Source organism: Amblyomma maculatum, chromosome 11 (genome assembly GCF_055883805.1).
Source record: "Amblyomma maculatum isolate TAMU_Amacu chromosome 11, ASM5588380v1, whole genome shotgun sequence".
In the NCBI taxonomy this organism is placed as follows: domain Eukaryota; kingdom Metazoa; phylum Arthropoda; class Arachnida; order Ixodida; family Ixodidae; genus Amblyomma; species Amblyomma maculatum.
This window is the reverse complement of record NC_139354.1, coordinates 59,438,948-59,460,686: the sequence shown is the minus strand read 5'-3', so window position 1 is coordinate 59,460,686 and position 21,739 is coordinate 59,438,948. Positions and strand designations below refer to the sequence as shown.

Sequence of the window (21,739 nt, the reverse complement as noted above, 5' to 3'; positions counted from 1 at the left end):
CGCACAGCACAGGGAAAGGCACAGTATCTGTCACACTTGTTTCTGTGGACACCTGAACCGCGCCGTAAAGGGAGGGTCTGGAAACCCGGGTGCTCCGGCACAGTAGTCGGCCGTCTTACCGCTGCATCACCCCGGCGGGGCTAAGAGACATAAACAGATCAATGTTTTTTCAATGAGGAACAAATATACAAAAGCGCAAAGAGACAATTTTACGAGGCGAGACAACAAGGACGGCGCTGATCAACGCCGTCCTTGTCGTATCGCCTCGTGCTTGTCTCTGCGCTGTTATATATTTGCTCAAGACATATAGCAACACGCCCAATTTAACACTTTGATCAATCAAGAGGAGTCGCACACCTCCTAAGCGTTGCTAGGCAACACCGGCATAGCTTAGTGAGGGGGCTGCGTATTTGGCCTTGTCTGTGATGTCACGGCATACGCGAAGCTCGGCTCTGACTCTAGTAGTGAAGCTTTTTGTTTCAAACCCCTGCGGTTCTCCTAGTCACGTCATTCGGCGAGTTCGCGCATGCGCACCTGTGGCTAAAAGTGATCGCATGCACGCCAGACATAGCTCAGTGAAGTTTTTCGCTTCAGATGAAGAGGAAAAGAAGAGAGAGAGGAAGACGCGCGCCTTAACAGCCGTCGTCCACCGCCTAGGCGGTGGTGGGTTCAATGACGGCCTACAACAAAAAAACATTCGGTGGCAGGCTAGCTCCCGCCGCAAGCGGCGTTGACCTGCCAGTCCCAGCCGCCCTTCAACACCTCTCCCGCCTTCCCGCGACAGGAACGGTGCAGCACTGCCCAAACTCACACTTTCCTGGGAAAGTGTGACAGATGCTGCAGATTTCCTTTCCTGTACACCAATTGTAATTATATGTAGCGCTGCAAAAAACGCTGATAAGGGGCAAACAATGTTAGGCGAATGATAGGAGAGGAAGAGTAGGCAGTCGCCATTGTCTTCTTAAGAGACAAGAGACCCTCTAATGTTTAAGGTTCGGTTACAGGCAGCATTATTATACAAAATGGAGAGGGTTGGACAGCCGTCGATGTAGCTCAGTGGGTAAGAGCAACGGACGCAATATTCGCAGGACGTGGGTTCGGTTCCCACTTTCGGCGAGTTGTTTTCCTTTTAGTTTTGTTTAATTGTCTTTCTCTTTAAATGATTATACTACAAAATGAAATTAACAGTCGAAATATTTAAAAAGTCCGCAATGCTTTCCTTGACCGCGCCGACTGTGGGCTTACTTCCTTCGTATGTATGTACACCCTTTTTCAAAACTTTAGAGCCCAGTGGGTCTACACCTGAGCCATACTGCGTGGCTTGTAATGCATTCACAGGTTTCCAAACTTGCTGAAGGCAAGTATATTTTTCGTCCTACCCTCTCCAATGGCTAGGACTTCTACGGTTGTTAAAGAAGTAATAACATACGGCTTAAAAGCAAACCGTCTGGACTCAAACTTCAAAGACTCTAAAATCGTCGAACATTTAATCAGGGGATGATGCCTTTATCTCACTAATTCGTGTCATTGACTTTGCAAATTACCGTGTGACGAAAAGGTGACGCGACATAACGTTCCACATCCGATAATAAACATTTTGTCTGGCGGACGCTCAACATTCAATATATTGATCAACCCATATGTCATTTCCGGCACTGCTTTGAATAGTTTCTGCCCGGGGATACGCGATCAAATTCCAATCACGGCGGCCGCTTTTCAATGGAAGCGAAGAGTTAAGAGTCCCTGTGCTGTGCGATGCCATTGGCCGTTAAATAAATTCAACTGGTCGAGAGTTCTAGAGCTCTTCACTACGGCATCTCTATTATCATGAGTCGCTTTAGGACGCTAAACGGCATAAACCAAATCAAACCCCGAACAGTTCCTGAAGAACCAGCGGCATAGATGTGAGCTCTAGTTTGCACTTCAAGCTTCCCGTAATTTGCTGCTTACTTTCGGGCATATGGACACGAAAGGCAAAATAGATTGTTAATAGAAACCAGACTAGTGCTGCCTAATCCCTGCCTCTCTGAATGGCGGAAATTCTGGATATTAATACTTCCTTGTACTTTTAAGCCTGAAACCAAATTTAAAAGCCTGGATCAGACCTCGATAAGCACTACAGTGCTTTTATAAGAAACCGGCTTCTCTTTTTGCAACCATTTTGAATGCACGAATTCCCCAGTCCCCAAAGTTTCCGAATGTCGCGTTCGTGGTGTGCCTCTGCATGTGCCAAAAATATCCGGGCTCTTCATGCGTCTGTGGTTACCTGTCAGTCTGTCACCCATTTACTTCGCCGAATTGTGAGACGGTCCTTTGGCCTGAGGGAAGCTCACGCCTGTTGACTGGCTCACACGCTGGCTGTTAACAAATTCCTTTGCTTTATACCATATCTTTCGTTCATATAGAGTCAGTTAGACACGCTCGCAACAGCCTATCACGGCCTTTATAAAGCTGCTCTTTGTCTTCCCATAACCACTTCCACCAATAAGCTTTATACCACCGGGCTTTTTCATCCTCTTCGCAGTCTCCATTTCCTTCACCGTGACCGACAGATAGCTCGCCTCTCCGGCACAGTTAATGGACGCTGGCTTCTCAACCAGGCTAACATTTCCCCTTCCAGTATTTTGCTCTGCCAGCTCCTTCCCCTCCGGAGGCCGCTAACCTCCGTATACCTCATCTTCCAGCCAATATATCGCCGGTCCTGCATTCTGGCCGCCGACATGCCGCTGCCTCTCATCATAGTCCGCCCTTATATACCCATGGAGTTGCTTACACGGATGCCTTTTCTATAGCTCCTCGCGGGTCCGCAAGTCAGGTCCTCTTTCTTCCTCGTCTATCTACCCCTGTAACACACACTAGCGGCCCTTTTCTCCACCCTCCGGATATTATCTCGCTTGAAGTCCTCTCTATCATTCATGTCATTCAACGTTTCCATCATCTCCCACCTGTGCTTCAGTATATTATATACACCGACTCCTAGACTGCTATCCGTGCCTTTCAATCTAAAAGTCGAACGCATCATCTGTCCACTGAGCTCGCGGCTCCACTTTTTGCGCTGCAGCCCTGCCCTGTCTTCCTCCGATTGATCCCTGGACACTCGGGAATTGACGGCAATGAGCTGGTGAACCAGCTCGCCCTTGAAACTCATAGCACCGTTCATCCCCTGGCCAAGATCTTCGGAGTACGGGTCGAGACTGTCTCTTCGCATCACCATCAGCGAATATTACAATGCTGCTCGCTTAGAACGCAAGCTCTACCCCGACCCTCATCCTTATCTCTCCGTTCGGGAAGCTCATATCCTTCGGAAGATACAGCTGAATACACTCATAACCCCTGCACGGCTATACCTCTACAAAATCCGTCGTGCTCCATCATGCCTAAACTGCCCTTCCCCTTATGCCAAACCTTTCACACTATTTTCATGTCCCGTTGCTTTGCAATCGGGATTCTTTCCCAACCTCTCCCGTACTATCTCGACTTGGGTGGGCTGGCTTGGTGCTGAGGGTGAAGAAGAACAGCGCCTGCTCGTCCAGCGGGCCATTAATGTATTAACCGCCCAAGTTTTGCGCTTCAGTAAAGGCTTCTACTACTACTATACGAAATGTACGAACTTTACCTCATGTGCTTCCGTGAGCTTGATGCCTGGGAACTGCTTCTCTACTGCCGCTTCAAACCTGCCTGCGTCGGCAATTGCAGCGTGTTTGAGTAAGAACTCCAGGCGGTATCCGCGGCCAAATTTTTCTCGCAGGTGTTGCAGTGTGCCCAGGCACATCATCTGGCCGTTCACCATGATGGTCAGCCGGTCGCACGAAAACTCGCACTCGTCCATGCTGCATCAGGCCGTAAGTTAGCAGTAGTTATACAAGACATGATGCGACAGGGATGAATTAGTTAAGGTTCCCCATTAGACACTTTTATGACGTATTAGGCTTGCGCTCGATATGAATACAATTTCCTTCTCAACCTTGGGCATGTTATTTGAAAAATATTGTGTAAAACTTAATATAGTTTATATTTCTCTGATATATGCATTATCACTGCGAAGCAATACACAGGAAAAATCGGCTGAAATACAACTATCACGCGCACAGAACCCTTGAGGCGATGGCAGTATGAGACTGCGAAGACTTCGCTCAAGACTTGCAAATTGCGCAAATATAAACCATTAGGAGTAATATAATTGGCAACAGCTTTTAATCCTTTTGCAGCAGAAGCTACGTGCGCCTATATTTTTTTACAATATTACGTCACCAAGTAGTTAAGCAATATCTGGCTCTATCGGTGCTTTGGGATTCAATTTCGTCACGACGTCGAATTTCTTATGTTCCATAGTGCAGCCAAAACACAAGGAATAGACACAAGCGTTATGAAACATAACGCGTACCCACTAGCCCCTCACCCTCTTAAGTTGAATTTGTAAATCTTATGTTGCCATCTACGTAATAATATCTTTAAAATAAAAAGTAGCGCAGTAAGGACGAACATGTAAGAAAGACACCAGACAAAGTGCAAAACAATGTAATTGTGTTAAGTGTGAATATAAGCTATTAACCTAATTGTCAGTTTGTAGTAGCAGCCATTGTACTCTAGTGGGAATAAATATGGTAGTTGTGTTGTTCTCCGTGCGTGCATGCATTTATTTTTTTGTTTTTGTTTTATGAAAGAAAAAGCTCTTGCTACACTCCTCCGTACCTTCTTCGCCATGCGCACGTGTTTGCCCTTGAACAAAGGAAGAACCACGTGGCAGCTATAAAGTCGCTCAGCCGGCACCGAAACAGTTCACCGCGTGCTCGCCTCTGCCTAGCCGTGTGACAACTACGACATCATTCAACAGCAGCTACGCTGCAGCCGGGGCTGTCGTCCGGCTAGTAATAAACGGTGAACCTGCGAGACACCTCTACGCGGAATGGTGAATGTTTCTCCCGCACTACAGTCGGATATAAGCAATTCTGAATAACTTTCATAAATTTTTAAATTCTGAAGCGCTTGCCTATTTATAAACTGCTATTCCGCACTTTTAAACCGACGAACGTCAAAAATTAAACTACGTGCACGCGCATACTGCACAGTTTCCATACGTAGAGGTCGTAACACACCGAAACTAAATTGGTCGCCTTTGGCATCCTGAATGGGTTTTCATTGCTTTCCAAGGTTTAGACCGTATTTTTTCAGTCTGCTTTGCGGTATAAAAGAGCGCATGCAACTCATAATTAGAAGTGAACAATTCAGACATCGCGTTATCGCTGAAGAATTGCCGGCAGTGGTGCGTGTTTCTGTGCTCCCTGTTTTTATCGCATAAAAACTTTATCAGTAAGATTGTCGTGTTGGCGATTACGCGCTTATATTCTATCGACACGAGAATTTTTTTCTTTTTTTAATGTCCGTGGTACAACTTGCCGAGCTATGTTTGGTGGCGGTCCAACGAAGCATTAGGGCTAGGGTGAATTTATTTAGGTATGCCAAATCGTTTCTTGAGTGCGAGGCAAACCCGTTTTCAAATGTAAAGTTTCAGAAACCGTCAAATATTTTTTTTTATGTTGGCCACCCCTCATTTTGGGGATGCACAAGATGGTTAGTCAAGCCGTCTTTCATCTGTAACTTCCCCAATACCTGTGTGTTTGGGTTCACAGCACATGGAAGAATATTGATGAAACCAACAGAGTGCAAAGCGCAGCCAGGGACAGTGGCCGAAAAGCTCACTGTGTGTCCAGCTGTGGAAATAGTTTTAAAGCTTTGTACTGGTCTCATCGAGAACTACGTGGGTTCAAATCTAATTACACACTCTTTTACTCGTGATATCCAGGTGGAGTGCAATGTTGACAAGGTCACTTCAAAGTGAGAACTCATAAACAGCTCTGAATTCCCAACCTCGGTCGTGGATTACTGTTTCGCATAAAAAACACTAGTTCCCCCAAGGTATATTAGAGCTCCAAATCACCCGTGCTACTGACACAAAGCCCGCTATGAAATCGCATATTTTTGTCGCTGTGGATGTAACAGTAAGATGTCCTGTCTTTATTTTAATTATTGATAGTTGTACAGGCCCGCAGCAGCGTAGATTTTTGAACCGATTCATGAAACGTTTACGGCGTACCACTAAGTTAAAAGCAGCAGCGTGTGAAGAAAGCTTTTTCTGAATGCTTAGTGAAAGCATCCTACGCTATCATAGATTTCACTAATCGTGCTGAGAGCCGAACGGGTTTGCTTCGTACGCACTATGCATCACCAGCTCTGTTTTTCGCTGTGCTGAGAACTACAAGTCTGAGAGTGAACCTAACCGAGAATCCGAATTGTGTGCCGGTGCTCAGATAGGCTGAGCTGGTTGTTTTCAATATCATCAATAGAAATGACTTCATTATCGCTGTTGTCATTTGATGTCAATGTAACCACGCGAACTCTAGCACCCTATGTTAGATCTCGCTGCCTCAAAAATGCAGGAGCATACCTTCTGGCAAGAGGTAGTTTGTAGGTGAAAAGACCTAAAATGACTGGACAGCGGTTTGTGTGACGACTAACTCGAGGATAGAACAGGCGCCCAATACGATCCTATTATTCACTTACTTGCTTGTTGTCGTTCATTTCCACTAACATTTAACTTAAGCCTTCACAAAATACGAACAAACCAGGAGGATACTGCTACATTTCGTGTCATTTACTGGATAGTGACCTACGTGTTCGAATGAGTTAAATTGCCATCGCCTGATGAACTAACTTTATATTATTTTATTGTTACTTAATCCCTTCTACTTATGCATTTCCGCTCACTTTTGAAATGTGTCTCAGTCATACGAAAATCGCCATTTACTTCCCCGCTACACAGCTCTGTGTAGCGGGCGATTTTGTAGGTAAAAGGCGATTTTGTGCGCTTGTGCGCTCGCACAAGTGCCGATATCTGTTCTAAAAGGTTTCTGACGATGATGGTGGAGCTTAATGACGCAATGATACTGTAGGTAAAAGAGCGCTAAATAAAGTAATTGACATGGAGGTCATGGAGCAAAAAGCGCATCAACCAAATCCATGCCATTGAAATCAGATTCCCAGCTCAAATGACTGCCATCCAAGTATAATGCACACAACCTCAACGGCTCACTGACGTTGACCTCTAAACAAGCTACTTTCGTTATTATTTTCGAGACAGTTGTTTAAAAGTCTGTCGACATTGCACTTACATAATGTTAGCCCCATACAGATGCCTACAGCTAACCAGTACGAACATATGCTTATATGCATCCTGCTTGGATCTGGTTAAATTAACGGAGCCATGGGTAAGAGCACGATTGTTCCACCAGGGATTCAGACAGCAGGAGGGCATTCTCCATTCAGTCTATCACCGTCACTGCGTCAAGATATTTTCAACCAGACTTTACTCTAAGAATAAATTATAAAGCATAACTAGCGAGTTAGCGTCAATTATGTCCACATGCTCACTAGATCAAAACATTCCGTGTATTTACTTCAAAAGCCAAAAATTCTCAATTGCTCCGAGATAAGCCAGTATCTTCCTATTACATATGGGCCACAACGAAGTCCTCTGACTTTAAATCTCGTTTAGTAGTTACATGGTAAGAGCCTAGATCTTTGTTGCCTTCCCCTTACCAACCAAAGCCAGCGGAAGCACAGCCCACTTTATTAGTGGCGTTCCTGCGTACTTTTGTATCTACAGCTCACTCAAGTATGCTTAGTGGCGCACTCACTTGTGTGACGTCAACATGAACGAGGTAGGCGAGCGTTTCTTGATCTCTCCGATAGCTCGAAAGATCTTGTTACGGGCTACTACGTCCACGCCGGCGTATGGCTCATCCAGAAAGATGAACGGCTGCAGTCCCAGCAGTGCAGCACCAATGGAGAGCTTGCGCCGGTTACCTCCGCTGCACAGACGAGGTGGTCGCTCGTAAGACATTTCCAGGGCCTTTGTTACCTTTCGAGATCTGGGGTGAACTTGCGAAAGAACTTGTGTTTACTCCGGTTTATTCCCTCTCCTATGATCAGTGAAATTAGAATGCGTTTATTTTGGCAGAACTTGAACGCTCGGTGCATGAACACGTAAGGTGAAACGAGTGTTGTGTCTCTGCATGTCATTTTCTCTAGATTTCTGTGCGTTCAATCCGGCTCCATTATAGATTTCTCCCATTTATACGGTCATTGTGCATTGACTCAAGCTACAATTGATGTGGCCATCTGCTAATGTGTACGCTAAGACTGTTATAAATTGTTCAATAATCACCTGCGTTCATAGTAAGTGGTTGCCACCATCTTTAAGGCCACTGAAATGTAGTTCAACTCAGAAACGAAGAAAACACTAACTCAAAAACACAACACCTAGGTGAAGCGCAGAGTCCTTACTGGTACATCATAAACTTACCGGCACCCAGGCCCTAATTACCTTCTACACACAGTTTTATCTTTACACAGTTTTGCCGCAGTATACAGCACAAATTCGGGCTACAAACCACCAACTGAACAATTATAGCGAGTTAAGCATAGTCAATTAGTCAGATGTCGAAAAGGCTAAAGCGTCCGAACCTGTAGACTCCGCACTCTTTGAAAGCATGCTCTTTCAGGTCAACGACGTTCAGAATGCTCTCAATCATGGGCTTCAGGTCAGCATTACTGATTCCGCGTAGTCGGCCAATGAGGTAGAGGTACTCGTAGGCGTTTAGTCTGTCGAGTAGGCCTCCTATCTGGAAGCAGTAGCTTATTTGTGACTGCCACTGCACAGACAAGAAGAAAGAGAAAACATCAATATTGGGCGACATTTGTAGAGGAAATACGACCAACATCGCTTCCATTTCTAGTTATTCATGAATTAGCTCTCGCCATAACGCTTGACCTGCTGGCCACCGCTCATCTTGTAGAGCGAGTGCCTCGAATAGGCGATGACCCCAAGTTCAATCCCATAAAAACATAAATTGTTCTTCACCTACGATGCTTCTAAAAAAAGGTTTACAGATTTTCTTGCAGCCGTATGGCAGAGCTGGGTTTCACGTCAATAAATAATTACTTCCTTGCATTTAAACATCAATATTGTACCATGGCAGACACAGAATTATAATTTTAGCTTTGTTTCAACATAGTTTGACATAGGGTCAGTTGAGCTACATTCTTTTGCAGGGCACATATATGCGGTATGTGCTTGGAACTTGCATTGTTTTGCCGTATTATTCGTATTTTGTTTCAAGCTCAATGCTCTTTTACTTCCTTGCCTGCAAATGTCTTCATACTAACAACATTTTGTGTACCTTTACAAGACAATTGGTCACATCTCCAGATACTATTAAGCTGTGTTCCTCGACTGTGAGCATGTGTTGAGCTAGCAATCGTTTCGTAGCGAAAAACAAATACAAAAGGGCCCTTAGGGTCTAATGAAACATTTGTAACCTCCTGTCACCAAAGTTCCTTGATTTTGATGTACTTTTACGGATGTGATTTGGAACACATAGGTGCATGATAGTTTTGACATTATGCTGTCTAGGGTTTCGTCACTTTTCCATAAAAATGACTGCGCATGCTTCCCTTATTTCTGCTACATCATATTTGATAGTAGTAAAAGTATTGCTACGGTACGTAGTCGCAGGGATCCTGAAGAAGTGCTGGGCTAGTAAACACCGACGACGCTAAAGCTAGGCTCTGGTTGTCCTGCAAGCGTGTCTCTGACGGCGAACTGTTGCGGCTACGACGGAATGTGCCTCGTAACTGTATCTTCGGTTAGGTGAGAACGCCATGAATTAAAAGTACTTATTTTTGGGCGAAATGCGGCATTTGTTTCCAATTGAAATTTGCTTAGATGATAATGTTTGCACGATAAGTTTTTCTTTTTCAGATTCTCACGACCGCGGGTCCTTTATGGCAGTCGAGAGAAATTATGCACTATATAGCCGCCAAACGTAATTCTTCTATCGCTGAAATAAAGTTTTACAAAATTTTTGGAAGCCACCTTACCCACTAGAAACATTGATGTAATTCAATAGCTAATTTCAAGCACACTCGAATGCTGAAATTGCTAATCGAATGGAGTGTGCCTCGAAACTATATTTTCGGTTAGGTGAAAACGCCATGAATTAATAAAAGTACTTATTTTTGGGCGAAATGCGGCATTTGTTTCCAATTGAAATTTGCTTAGATGATAATTTTTGCACTATAAGTTCTTTTTTTTTTCAGATTCTCACGACGGACGGGTCCTTTATGGCAGTCAAGTTGGAGTTATGCACTATACATGCGATGCAGTAGCCGCTAAACGTAATTTCTCTATCGCTGAAAGAAAATCTTACAAATTTTTTTGGAAGCCTCCTTACCCACTGGAAACATTGAAGTAATTCAATGGCTAATTTCAAGCGCACTCGAATGCTGAAATTGCTAATCGAATGTTCAACTACGAGCAGTATCGTCGTGATGGAAACAACAAAGAGCAGGACACTGCCAGGCGGCAGAAGCCAGATGATATATTGAGGTATTCATCCGCCGGCTGCCTGTGTTACGTCACTACATCTGTTGACAATTTTTTTTCTTGTAGAAAGGTGGCGTACAGTGTCGGTTCTCCACCAAGGAGTCTGCAATCAATGACGCAGTTCATCATGCTTATACAAAAAGATGTTATGTGATTGAGTACATTTTTTCGGACATTTCGCCTTTCCTTCGTGAGGAAGCACAACTGGCTAGTGCACCTTTAATTGCAAGCATTTTCGCTTACAGCTGCTTCAGTAAGAATAAATCAACGGGATTAAAATACATTAAACACGCGTAGTATAACACATATCGTGGATGACAAGACGTATCATGGTGGAAATAAGACCCACTGGAAGAAGCAAGAAAGAATAAACGCTCTGTATCCCATGGTTCGTTATGTGTCAGCGCTGTTTCCACCATGATCCTAAACTAATAAGCCCAACACTCTGCACTTCTGACAATACCGCAATTGATGTAAACTAAGCACACTAATTTAAATTTGGACTGTGCAATAATACTGTTTTGTAAGTGCTAATGAGCACCCTCTAAATTTACTGTCCGGAAGATACTTCTGGATTTTCTATCCGACCTTGCGTCACCCTGTTCGTGGCTTGTTCCTTTCCGGCACTCGACGGTACTTTGCTTATTCCTATTTTGGTACTTCCTTTTAGACTCTGGTTAGTTTAACCACGTTCCATTAGCCCGCGGAGCGTTCCGTTCTATTTACTATCACCATGTTCTAAGCTTGAAAAACCTGTGTCGTCCGAGTAGACAATGGCCACCATCCAACATTCTATATTGCACTTCGCATTTTTATGCTTTTATTTCGTTCATCGAGGTTAATTAAATGCCAGAAACTAATTACCTATCCTTTACTATTTATCTTGAGTTCAGTACCTTTCGCTTAATTTGCCTCTCTAGGTTCTGAGAGCAACGACACTTAGAAACGTTCGATGTGTTAGCACCGTCTATTCCAGGTAAAGTATCGCAAAGCATTCATTTAGAATGTTACACGACTAAGTCCATATACGTGGTTAGACGGCATTAACAGAAGGGCTGGGAAAGCGCTCTCACCTTGCGGGCGTCCATACTGAGAGTCATGGTATTGGTCATTGCGTCACCATAAGACACGCTTTCCAGACCCGACAGCATCTGGAACGTTGTGGTCTTTCCGGCTCCATTTACGCCTAGCAAGCCGAAGCATTCAGATGGCCTGAGCGCCAAGGAAACACCCCTCACGGCACGCAAGTCCTTGAAACGCTTGTGCAGGTTCCAGGCCAGCATGGTGTTCTTGCTGAAGTCCTTTGCATCCCGTAGGGAAACGATAAGTTTTTTCTCTTCTTCGACGTCTTCGTCCGCTAGCACCTCCTTGCCGGCAAACGCGTCTCCTGGCGGCAGGTAGCCCGAGGTGTTGAACGCCATGACGCCCAATAATACCAGGCCCATTGCAAGCAGTGCTATGATCTCAAAACCTATGGCATCATAGGTGAGGGAATAAAGCTTGCTGGCCTCACAGGGGTCGTAGAAAAATGGTCCCTTGTTGTCTATGTAAGAAAAAAAGTCATGTATGACTGTTTTTGCACTTAAAAGGAACCTTTGCAATGGTGTATAACGCAAAAGTTAATGTTGTTGAACTGGTTTGGATATGTCAAGTGTTCAGTTTCTGAGTGACTTTAAAGAAAGAAAGAAAGAAAAAGAAAAAGAAAGAATATTTTGTATAAAGAGGCTTCAAACAATTTCAATTGGCGTTCTATAATTCAGACAACACTGGCGGTTTGAAAAATTAAAAATTCAGCCTCAAATTTGCTGTTAACGGCCTTTGTTCATCAAGGCATGTCTTCCGTTCTTCTAGTTCAAAGTTAGCGAAAAAGCGGATGATATTCTTTAGGGGCAGGTGATATGCAGTGGTATATAAACAATCCTTCCTTCCTGGAATAAATACTAATTGGAAGTTAGCGCTCTCTGTGTCTTGTTTCTCCGTCCTTGCCTTGGTGCGCTACATTTTGTTCTCTTCAATGATACTGCTACGAACTTGGTCTCAAGCAGAGCACGGAGGAGGGAAGAAGGAAGAGGAAGCGTTGGTTTCTGGGGGCAAGCAGGCTTCGCCTGGTCCGGCTGCCACATAACTGCTTATTTCACCGTAACAACTTGGTGGAGGTGCTGGACAGTAAATTGAAGCTGCAACTTCAGGAGCATGGGAAAAAGGCTGCACTGCAATCGCTTGTGGTGGTGAAGCGGGCCGTCTCGAGACCCTCTGGACAGACACCTCAGCAGATGCATGCAGGGGAAGTGGGTTGAGCCGTAGACGTTCTTCCCGCACGATTTGCCGGATAGTGGACGGAAGATCTAAGTGGGCTTAGTAGTCAAGGCAGGCCCTGGTAGGCATGTTGGCCAGCCGCCCAAATTTCGTGCAATACGACGTGTCTTGAGAGCTTGAAACGCGCGGATATGTCTGATGACATTGAAGACAGTGTCAAGGTTGTCTTTGGCAATTATGAAGTTCTAGACGTCAGTTACGATGCCCTACAAAATGTGACCGACTCTGCCTACCTCGGACATGCTGGAATTGACACATCTGGATGATCTTAGGATCTGTTTTGTATAAGTGGTACACGTTTCATCGTGCAATTGAGCTCTTGGAGCAAGGGTCTGCTCAGCCCACTTTTTGCTCGGAACAGAGCCGCCAAAACGCTGTTTTAACTCTGTGGCAAACCGTTCCCAAGTCGACAAATTGTCCTCTTTATTCTCAAACCATGTCATCGATATGTGAGTACGAAAGAAAACGACATTTGTTAGCATGATTACAGGGTCCCACCGGTCGCACCGACCAACTCGTTGATAATGAAGTTTCTCAACGTCCTGACCTTCTCCTGCAAGCTGGTTCTCGGTAAAGCTGGGACGGAATAGTGCGGAGGGGGCAGGCCTGTCGCCAGCCTGGCTTGCTACGTCGAAACGTCAGTGGGTTTTGCAGCGCCGTAGGTAGTGATCGAACGGAACACCTTCCACCAAGTTGTTACGGTGAAATAAGAAAGGGGGTGTTTATTTGCAGTGCTGTGACAGCCGGACCAGGTGAAGCCTGCTAGCCCCCAGAAACCAACGCTTCTTCCTCTGCTTTCTTCCCTCCTCCGCGCTCTGCTTGAGACCGAGTCCAGAATGAAACAAAGTTTTTCTGCATAAGCAGTAGTTAAATATTTCGCTTTTATGAAAATTTTTTTTTCAGCCTGCTATCATGTTTCTTTAGGTATGGCTTGGGCAGGTATGACTTGGAAGAATATTTACAAAAGATAAATTGTACAGGGTGTGCACTCTTAGGGGGAACACAGGCAAATGTTTTCTCTCCCTTGGAAAGGCTGTATCTTTTAAAAAGGAAGCCTACTGAAGCAATGGAGCAGCCATCGAGATATCTAGCGGTAACTCTTCGAACATGCTATTTCTTTTCGATACGCCATCAGGTCCGGCGCACAGAGATTTCTAAAAGGGTTACCACGTGCTTACGTGTTTACCCTAAGGACGAACGACTTCCTCGTGTTAAATTAAATTCCGGCATCTCCACTGTCGGCTCCAGAGTTGTTGGTGCATTTAGTGAAGAAAAACAGCCAGGGCTTTCGTAGGTGGTAGCATGAAGTTGCGACGAAATGATAGCGCAATAACAGTTAGGGAAAGTTTCACGCAGCCTTAAAGGGCACTTTTTGGTTACATGAAAAATAAAATAACTATTGAATTTTATGCGAAACTTGAATGAAAACTGGTACCCAGATTAGTAGCCCATTATCAGATTCCTAGCTAGCACAATTAATGTTCTGGGATACTAACAGCGTTCTTGCCACTACGAGAGTTTCTATTTACCGTTAGGAGGTGCAGGTTACCTGCTGCACTGCATCTGGAGGGCGGATCGGGTGGACGCGATTGGTTTGGCAGCGCTGCATAGGCTGTTTCATAGGTAGTGCACATATGCATAGAGCATGGAAAGCAAAATGGTAGCTGTAATGTTAAGCAATAATAGGCGTGTAATCTGATTCAGGGAAAAGGCTCGAGTTAATGATATTCTAGTGGAACTATAGAAGAAGAAATGGGCTTAGGCAGGGCATGTATTGCGAAAAGAGGATAACCAATGGTTACAAAGGGTAGCTAATTGGATACTAAGGAAGGTAAGCAAGCGTAGCAAGGGGATGCAAGACGTTTGGTGGGAAGAGGAGGGTAGGAAGCTCGCAGGGGTCAAGTGAATGTAGCTAGCACAGGACCAGGTTATGTGGAGTACTATGATAGAGGACTTCGCCCTGCTGTAGGCATAATGCAGCTTATGATGCCAGTTACAAGACGCGGGGAGCTTCTGGATTTTGAGGCTGAAGGTGCAATCTAGAGGGTGATCGACAATAGGGGAGCACGCGGACGTTGCTCATACTCTCTTGTGATGAGGACATGGCAGTCTGCCGAAGTTGCTTCTAACCTGAGGCTGCCTTGAACACGGCTCCGCTGGCTGTGATGAGGGTCCTTGCTTGTCGGGAAAAATTGCTTGTTTGCTTAACTTTTTGAGTCAGTTCACACTCGATGCCTTGATAGTCCGCATTCCAAATCTTGGTGAGTGTTGAGAGGAGCGCATACGGTGGGAACAGCAAAATGGCGTAGTGAATCACATCAGAGCTAACCAGAGAAGATGCGAACACTTGAACGATGCCCATCAGTATACCTGAAAGTAAAAAACGTATAAAGACTGCATCAGAAGTGCCTCCGCTGCCTTGCAAGGAAGCAAAGAAATGTTTGGATTTGTTTACAAAGGAAAAGAGTGGTGTAACGGCCGAGTTATCCAACGCACCTCAGAGTAGTGGTTAAGCTTGAGAAAGCAAGAAACCTGAACCAAATGTTCATGTTTTTCTCTTTAGCAGGAAAACATTCAAGTAGCCCTGTAACTTTTTACACCAGTTCGAAGCGTCCTCAGAATATTTTCTAGAGAAAATGATGATCTGCCCTGGAGGTAAAAACTCCTAACGAGGGAGTCAGTTGGGTGTCACGCTCCTTGCCTGAGCAAACAAGGCAAAGCTTTGATTTTCCTAGAAAGGGAAAGGAGATTGCTGAAAAGGGTAATTTAACGCATTTATTAACACTGTTTAAACTTGAGAAAACAAGAAGCGTGATCCATCTCTACCTCCTTTATTCATTAACAGAAAAACATTCATGTAGCCCTGTAATTTTAAGGGATTGGAGGCAATTTCAGAATATTTGCAAGAAAATATATAGAAACGTCACCCTTGTTGCCTTCTTCATCAGCGTCTATAGAAGACAAAGCTTCATCTACGGACAGCCAATAAACCGCACGTGCTTCTAGCTGCCTCTACCCTACAGTTTGCTATCTTCCCATCGAATACTCTTGAAGGTGTTGTTATACGTTTGACTTCTTTTGATTATACGTGTTTACGCTCATCTTGTGTTAAAATATGCGTTGGTTGACGAAGTGGGACAATCAAACCTAGGCCGCGGATAATTCCAAGCAGGAGAACAGAAACCTTCGGTATTGATCTTTTATCCAGTACGTTATTTGTGATCTTAAAATCACACGCTTGGATTTCCTTCTCTATAGCTCACAGAACCCGATCGTATTGCACAGAATAAAGCCTTAGTCGTCAGGTTACAAGACCGCGATGCACATTTTCTGGTAAGCGACATCACAGTATCAATAACATACATATTTGTCTTGTACTATCGATCGGAGTAATCGCTACCTCGCTTCTGACGACTGGCTGTTTTGGCAAACTAAAAATGAAAACAAAATCACAAATCTACAAATTAGTCCTGCTGTTGTTGCCAGATATTCGTGCCGCTTATTTCTATCTTCAGGCAAATTAGAAAGCATGGTAACTCCACAAACACATTTTGACCATTCTTTCAAAGTAACGCCCCTTCCTTCACGGAACGCTGAAAACTGCACTTTAAGAGTTATACAGGGGGAAAGAGTCTTCTTCCAAAGTGATACAAAATATTCGTTGCAATGCTGAAAAAAAACAAAACAATTATGGTCGTGTATAGTCCTTCCTGTGTCTTCTACTCTAATAACAATAATTGAAGAGATAAAAATTATTCGTTGCAATCCTGAGAAAAATAACGTATTGTCAAGCATGGCCTTCCCATTTCTTTTCTAATAACAATGATTGCATTTGAGAACAACTATGATAAACAGCTCCAGCTGCACGCTGAAGCAGTTTTATACAGAGAAATATTTTGTAAGGGCACTAACGTTGACTTGAGTCGCTTTCTCGGCCGAGATAGCTTTTTCTCATACATGTTTAAATCTTTCCGGCTCCAAACATTACAGAGTTACAGAAACGGAGCGTGCCATTTATCCCCGACGCAAGAAATATGTCTTGAGGCATCACTAGTTTCAAACTGCTTTTAATACTCACTTGAGCTAACCAGAAGGGATTGTAAGATTTACTTTTTGATCGAACTCTCAACTTACCTCCAAGGAATACCCACAGCAGGAGACTGGAGACGGCCCCGCCCACCGAAGCCGCCCTCTCAGCCAACACGTATGCCATTCCAATAGCGGCAGGTCCGGCGATGAGGAACGCGGCGTAGAAGCTTCCTGGAAGTTAATGATATTTTTAGAACAGTACTGAAATGGCAAATTAGGTTTGCCTCCGAGTACGACTAACTATATAAAATGTGTGGCAGGAGAAGAAAGAACTTATACATTGAGAGCGTAATAAGACAGCGTCTCTAGATGCGAACCAGGACTACTCTGCACAAGTTGTCACGATCGGTCACCAGGAAACATTAAAGATAACAAATCATCACACGCTCGCCGACGCTCGATAGATTTTGTCACTGTTGTCACTGCCGACCCGGTTGCTTCGAGCATAAGATAAGTTTTTTCTTAATATTCAATACATACTCTTGCACTGAAGTGACGTGCAGTCCATGTATGTGAAATCCGAAAATATTGCAGGTAAGTTGGAAGCCTAAAGAAGACAAAATTATCTTACGTTTTTTATTTCTACCCAAGAAATTGCTAGCCGAAAATATTGCTATCAAATTGCTAAACGATTATTTGCTAAGCCAGCACAGATTATAGTATAGTTGAAGCAAATTGGGTTTACAGATCTGAAGATAAGTGGCGCACTACCATGCCTGATAGCTTCTTGAAATAAGTATTTAAATCGGCGTATAGATGCACAGTAGCCCGAAAAGAGAGGGGCGTGGGGAAGATGAACGCTTGTAAATTTGTACATTTTCATTTTAGAAGCAAAAATGTTCAAAACATGCTAAAAAAGAATTAAAGGGACACTAAACAGAAAAATGAAATGGGCTTGCATCGATAGAATGTCAGCTCCTGGTTACACAAAAGCCATTCTTACTGAAATCAGAGCTATTATAAGGTAGTAAAGAGGAAGAACAGGAAAGAGGTATCGCCACCACAGCCAAAACTTCCGAGACTCGAAACTACAAATCACGTGACGCGCAAAGGATCCCGGAGGCTGACAATACGAATTACGTTGCCCGTTTGAATGCGGTAGTAGGTTTTGTCTCAAATATGATAACATGATCTTATCACAAGTAAACAGCGGCGAAAATACAAGGTAAATGCTGCAAGGCAAATATAAAGATATGCTTGGCGGCGCCACAGGCGTCTACATCAGTTTCGGTCATGGAATAAGGATGGTTTCGGTTACGTTCCGGCTAAGGCACTTTGTGCGTGCTCAGATAGTATCGTTGTGGACCTGCGGCGCCTGAAATACGTGCTTGGAACAGCAGATGCGCCTACCCTAAGTGCGTATCGAATGAAGATCATAACCACGGCACACACCTGCGAAGTATTCTCCGCTCCCCGCGCGCCAGCAATCACGGAGTCTCCTTTTGCGTCATAGTGTGCGTCATCCTACCATACTACGTAGTAGGAGAAAACAGTTTGAATTCGACCGGTGGGAACAAAACAAACCTAAACTTTTATCTCAATATCTCAGCAATATTTCGATGCTTTGCTGCCGGATATGCGGCGACAGTGTCGCCAAATGTAGTTTATTACATTTTGATAGCATATTTGGGTGTCCTTGGTGTCCCTTTAATAGCCAGAGAGGCAATTCTGTTCTCCTGTTAGTTCACTGATATGAGGCCTGTATACTTACCCTAATGGTTTTCGCTCCATGACAAATGATCTTATATTATATACCTTTCCGTACAAAATTCTAGTTGCGAGCTCACGCTCATCCTGTCCTGACCAGGCAAACGCTGCTTGTGCGGCGCACACTTGGAAGAACGTGCGTTGTTAGCTTTACCAGCGTTGTTAGCACAACTGTCGGATTGTTGAAAAGAGTACTCACCAGCTGTCTCCACCGAGTACTTTGCAAAGCTGTGGTGCACCAACACCCAGGTGCCCGAGAAACCCGCATGGTAGATAAGGTCGAACACGAAGTGCGCGAACACGAACGCCGCCCCCGACATCCCGGTCATGAGCTGAACGTCGCGGCCGCCGCTGAGGCGCTCAGGTACGGGAAAGGCAGCATAAGCGGCAAAGCCCAGCGTATAGGTGAATGCAGGACCTGTGGCCCAGTAGAACCAGACACTGAAGCGGTTGACCAAGATGGTGAAGATAGGTGAGAAGGACGGTTTCTGGATGAAGCCGATGCTGGCATATATGTGTGCGACTGGATCTGCCATGGCTTCGCGCAGATTGGAAGTTGCCACGAGGTTCAGCAGGAGAGGAAGAGAAATGGAACTTGTGGGATTCTGCATTAGAGAGATGCTGGAACGCGCGAGAGCGCGAACAATTACTAGTGCTCATTTCAGAGCGAGCTCTTGTAGCAAGGAATAAATTAGCGTTTTGCTAGCTACGACACAAGTATGCCCGAGCAAAACAGCAACACATCCCTCCATCGCAAAACGCGCAGAAAATCGTATATAGGGCTACGCTTCCTTGAGTGTTTACATATGCAAAACGTTCATTCGGAAGTGCATTCATTCGCGTCGCTCTTCCGCTGGCAGTGGCTTTGTTTGCTTATAACAACGGCACGAAAATTTCGAGTGGTATAAGTAAGCTGCTTGGTTTCCAAATACGGCCAGTCTACAGGCAAGCAAGGTGAAATGGTTTTTTAAAACTAGCAACAAAGATTACGGCAAAAAATACCCCCCAGGGGCTTTTAAGTTAAGAAAAAGCTAAAGGACGAACGCAATTTTTGGAAAATGCTGCTCCGTTTCTGATTGCGAACATTGTATTAATAATCATTAAAAGAAATAAAACTGTAGTGAAACTGGCATGTATGCCTGTGCACTAAATCTACTGAACTGGATAAATTAGGCTTCACATAAAAGTTTTTTCATTTATATCCTTGAAGAAGTAGGGCTATAGCGAATATCAAGGTAAAATTTCTTTACATGAAATAACCGACCTTTAGCAATTATTCTGGTTCATTCAATACAACGTGTAATAAAGACAGTTGCTGTGACTTTTGTTGTTCTGTTTTTTTTTTGTTGCAAATTTACATTCCTTAATGCATTGCTTTACAATTTTATTATTTAGATTCAAAGCAGGTAACTTATTTTCATTAAAACAGCGTGCTTGACTCTAGCTTATTCATAAAAATTTAGAACCAAGTTTTGCGCTTTTTACCACAACTGAAAAGCATTGAAGACCAGTCTCCCAAAACTGTGTATCAAAACCCTTTAAAAACACATGATGCAGTTGAACCAGGGTTGATGCGAATCCCCAGTGCACAAATGTAAGCGTCAATAGACTCAGCAACTAGTCACTGAACACCCAAACTTCGGCAGAATGGATATCATATTTTCGCACCTAAGGAAACTCAGGACCTCTCATTTGCGGTGAAGTGTTGCTTTTCTACAGTAGGGGTGACATAAAACCCAGAAGTCAAGGAGAGATACTTACCTGCCATTTGAAAACTCCACTGCCATGGGATAAGTGGAGAGGTACCCAATAAGGTCCTCTTTCGCCATCATTCCCAGCTCCCTGGTAACGTTCATTAGCTTCCTGATGCTGGCGCCCTCGGATTCCATGAGGACCTGTAACCTCTTGCTTATGCTGGTGGCCGGTGACTCGCCAAAAGCAATTGGGTGCCCACGGTAGTGAACCGAGAGGCTTAAAGGAATGACCATGTCTATACTTTCGGTATCATGCAGGCTCCGCAAAGAAGGCACAGGGATTTTCCAGGATATCAAGGACAGCAGAACGAGGGGCAATACCAGGTAGGCAAGGAAGATTTCCCAGCTCCGGATCAGGCTTAGGAACCGCTTGATGAACAAGGCGATGAACACCCCGCACATTGTTCTCTGCTTCTTCACTGGCACTGTCACGGCATCGATATCTTTTTCTGTAAATTGAAGAGATTCCACGCCCATCACATCACTGTCCACTACGGTCCTTAGCTACCGAAGAGTGCGGCATCCGACGACTTGGATGTAAGAATACACTCTTTGTGATGTGGAGATTATGGGGACTGCTTTCAAGTTGCATAGCATGACGTCTGCGGTATGCCTGAATATTGTAGAGCTGAATGGCACGGACTAAATTTCGAAACCATAAAGGGTTTAGTAACACTAGGGATGCGTTATTATCGCACAGTTGGACTCAGAATGAAGAACATTTGGCTTCCAAACATTTCACATAGTTAAGAGAAGCAAATTCAGGAGAAAAGACTTTCATTTTCCTAGATTCAACCAAGCACGTAAGTGCGCCGAGTACAACAATTAAACGGCTTTAGGGAATGCTTGACACCGTTGTTCCTATTTTTCATGCCTACAGGCGATAAAGAACGCCGAAAGTAGGTACTTAAACAGTTCAACCACTTCGGCTGTCATTATTGTGACCTATGTGGTCCCACTGTTCACAGGAAACAGCATTGATGGCAGAAAATATAGTTAGCATTTTACTTTTTGCACGTGTAGTTATTTCATGACTCTGCATGTAGCCTTCATATGAATGATTTTGTAAATAGAAGAGTAGTAATAAAAATGGAATTTTTAGACGCGAGCGGGGTCTGTTGGGACGGAACTGAATTAATGCAAATCAAACTAAGTAGTGCTGAATAATCGTGGAGCACTGATGAGGAATAACAGCTTCAGTGGGATGACTGTAAACGTTATCTTCTGATTAAAACACGACATAGTTCTGGGCGCACATTCACACTACCACTGCATACGACACTGAGGACTGGTCACTAAGGTTCATTGCTAGAGGTCATCGCTCTTTCCCCAAAAGAACTATGTAAGTCCAACATAATATCAGACATTCTTGGTCACTTTGTTTGTCGAGAGTTCTTAAAACGTGCCGAGATGACATGTCCTTAAAACC

The 21,739-nt window shown here is 44.2% G+C and overlaps 1 protein-coding gene across 1 annotated transcript in view; it reads right to left on the bottom strand.

Annotated features, from left to right (window-relative positions):
* The window catches only part of LOC146173909 (phospholipid-transporting ATPase ABCA3-like), a 62,854-nt gene that overhangs the window by 2,195 nt on the left and 38,920 nt on the right, over positions 1-21,739 (bottom strand). The window contains exons 10-17 of the mRNA XM_084585297.1: positions 20,318-20,759; positions 18,756-19,177; positions 16,895-17,020; positions 14,970-15,130; positions 11,518-11,979; positions 8,524-8,711; positions 7,695-7,868; positions 3,617-3,830 (exon numbers count right to left, since the gene is read on the bottom strand). Coding sequence (XP_084441423.1) covers positions 3,617-3,830; positions 7,695-7,868; positions 8,524-8,711; positions 11,518-11,979; positions 14,970-15,130; positions 16,895-17,020; positions 18,756-19,177; positions 20,318-20,759 — 2,189 coding nt within the window. The remainder of the gene's footprint in view (positions 1-3,616; positions 3,831-7,694; positions 7,869-8,523; positions 8,712-11,517; positions 11,980-14,969; positions 15,131-16,894; positions 17,021-18,755; positions 19,178-20,317; positions 20,760-21,739) is intronic.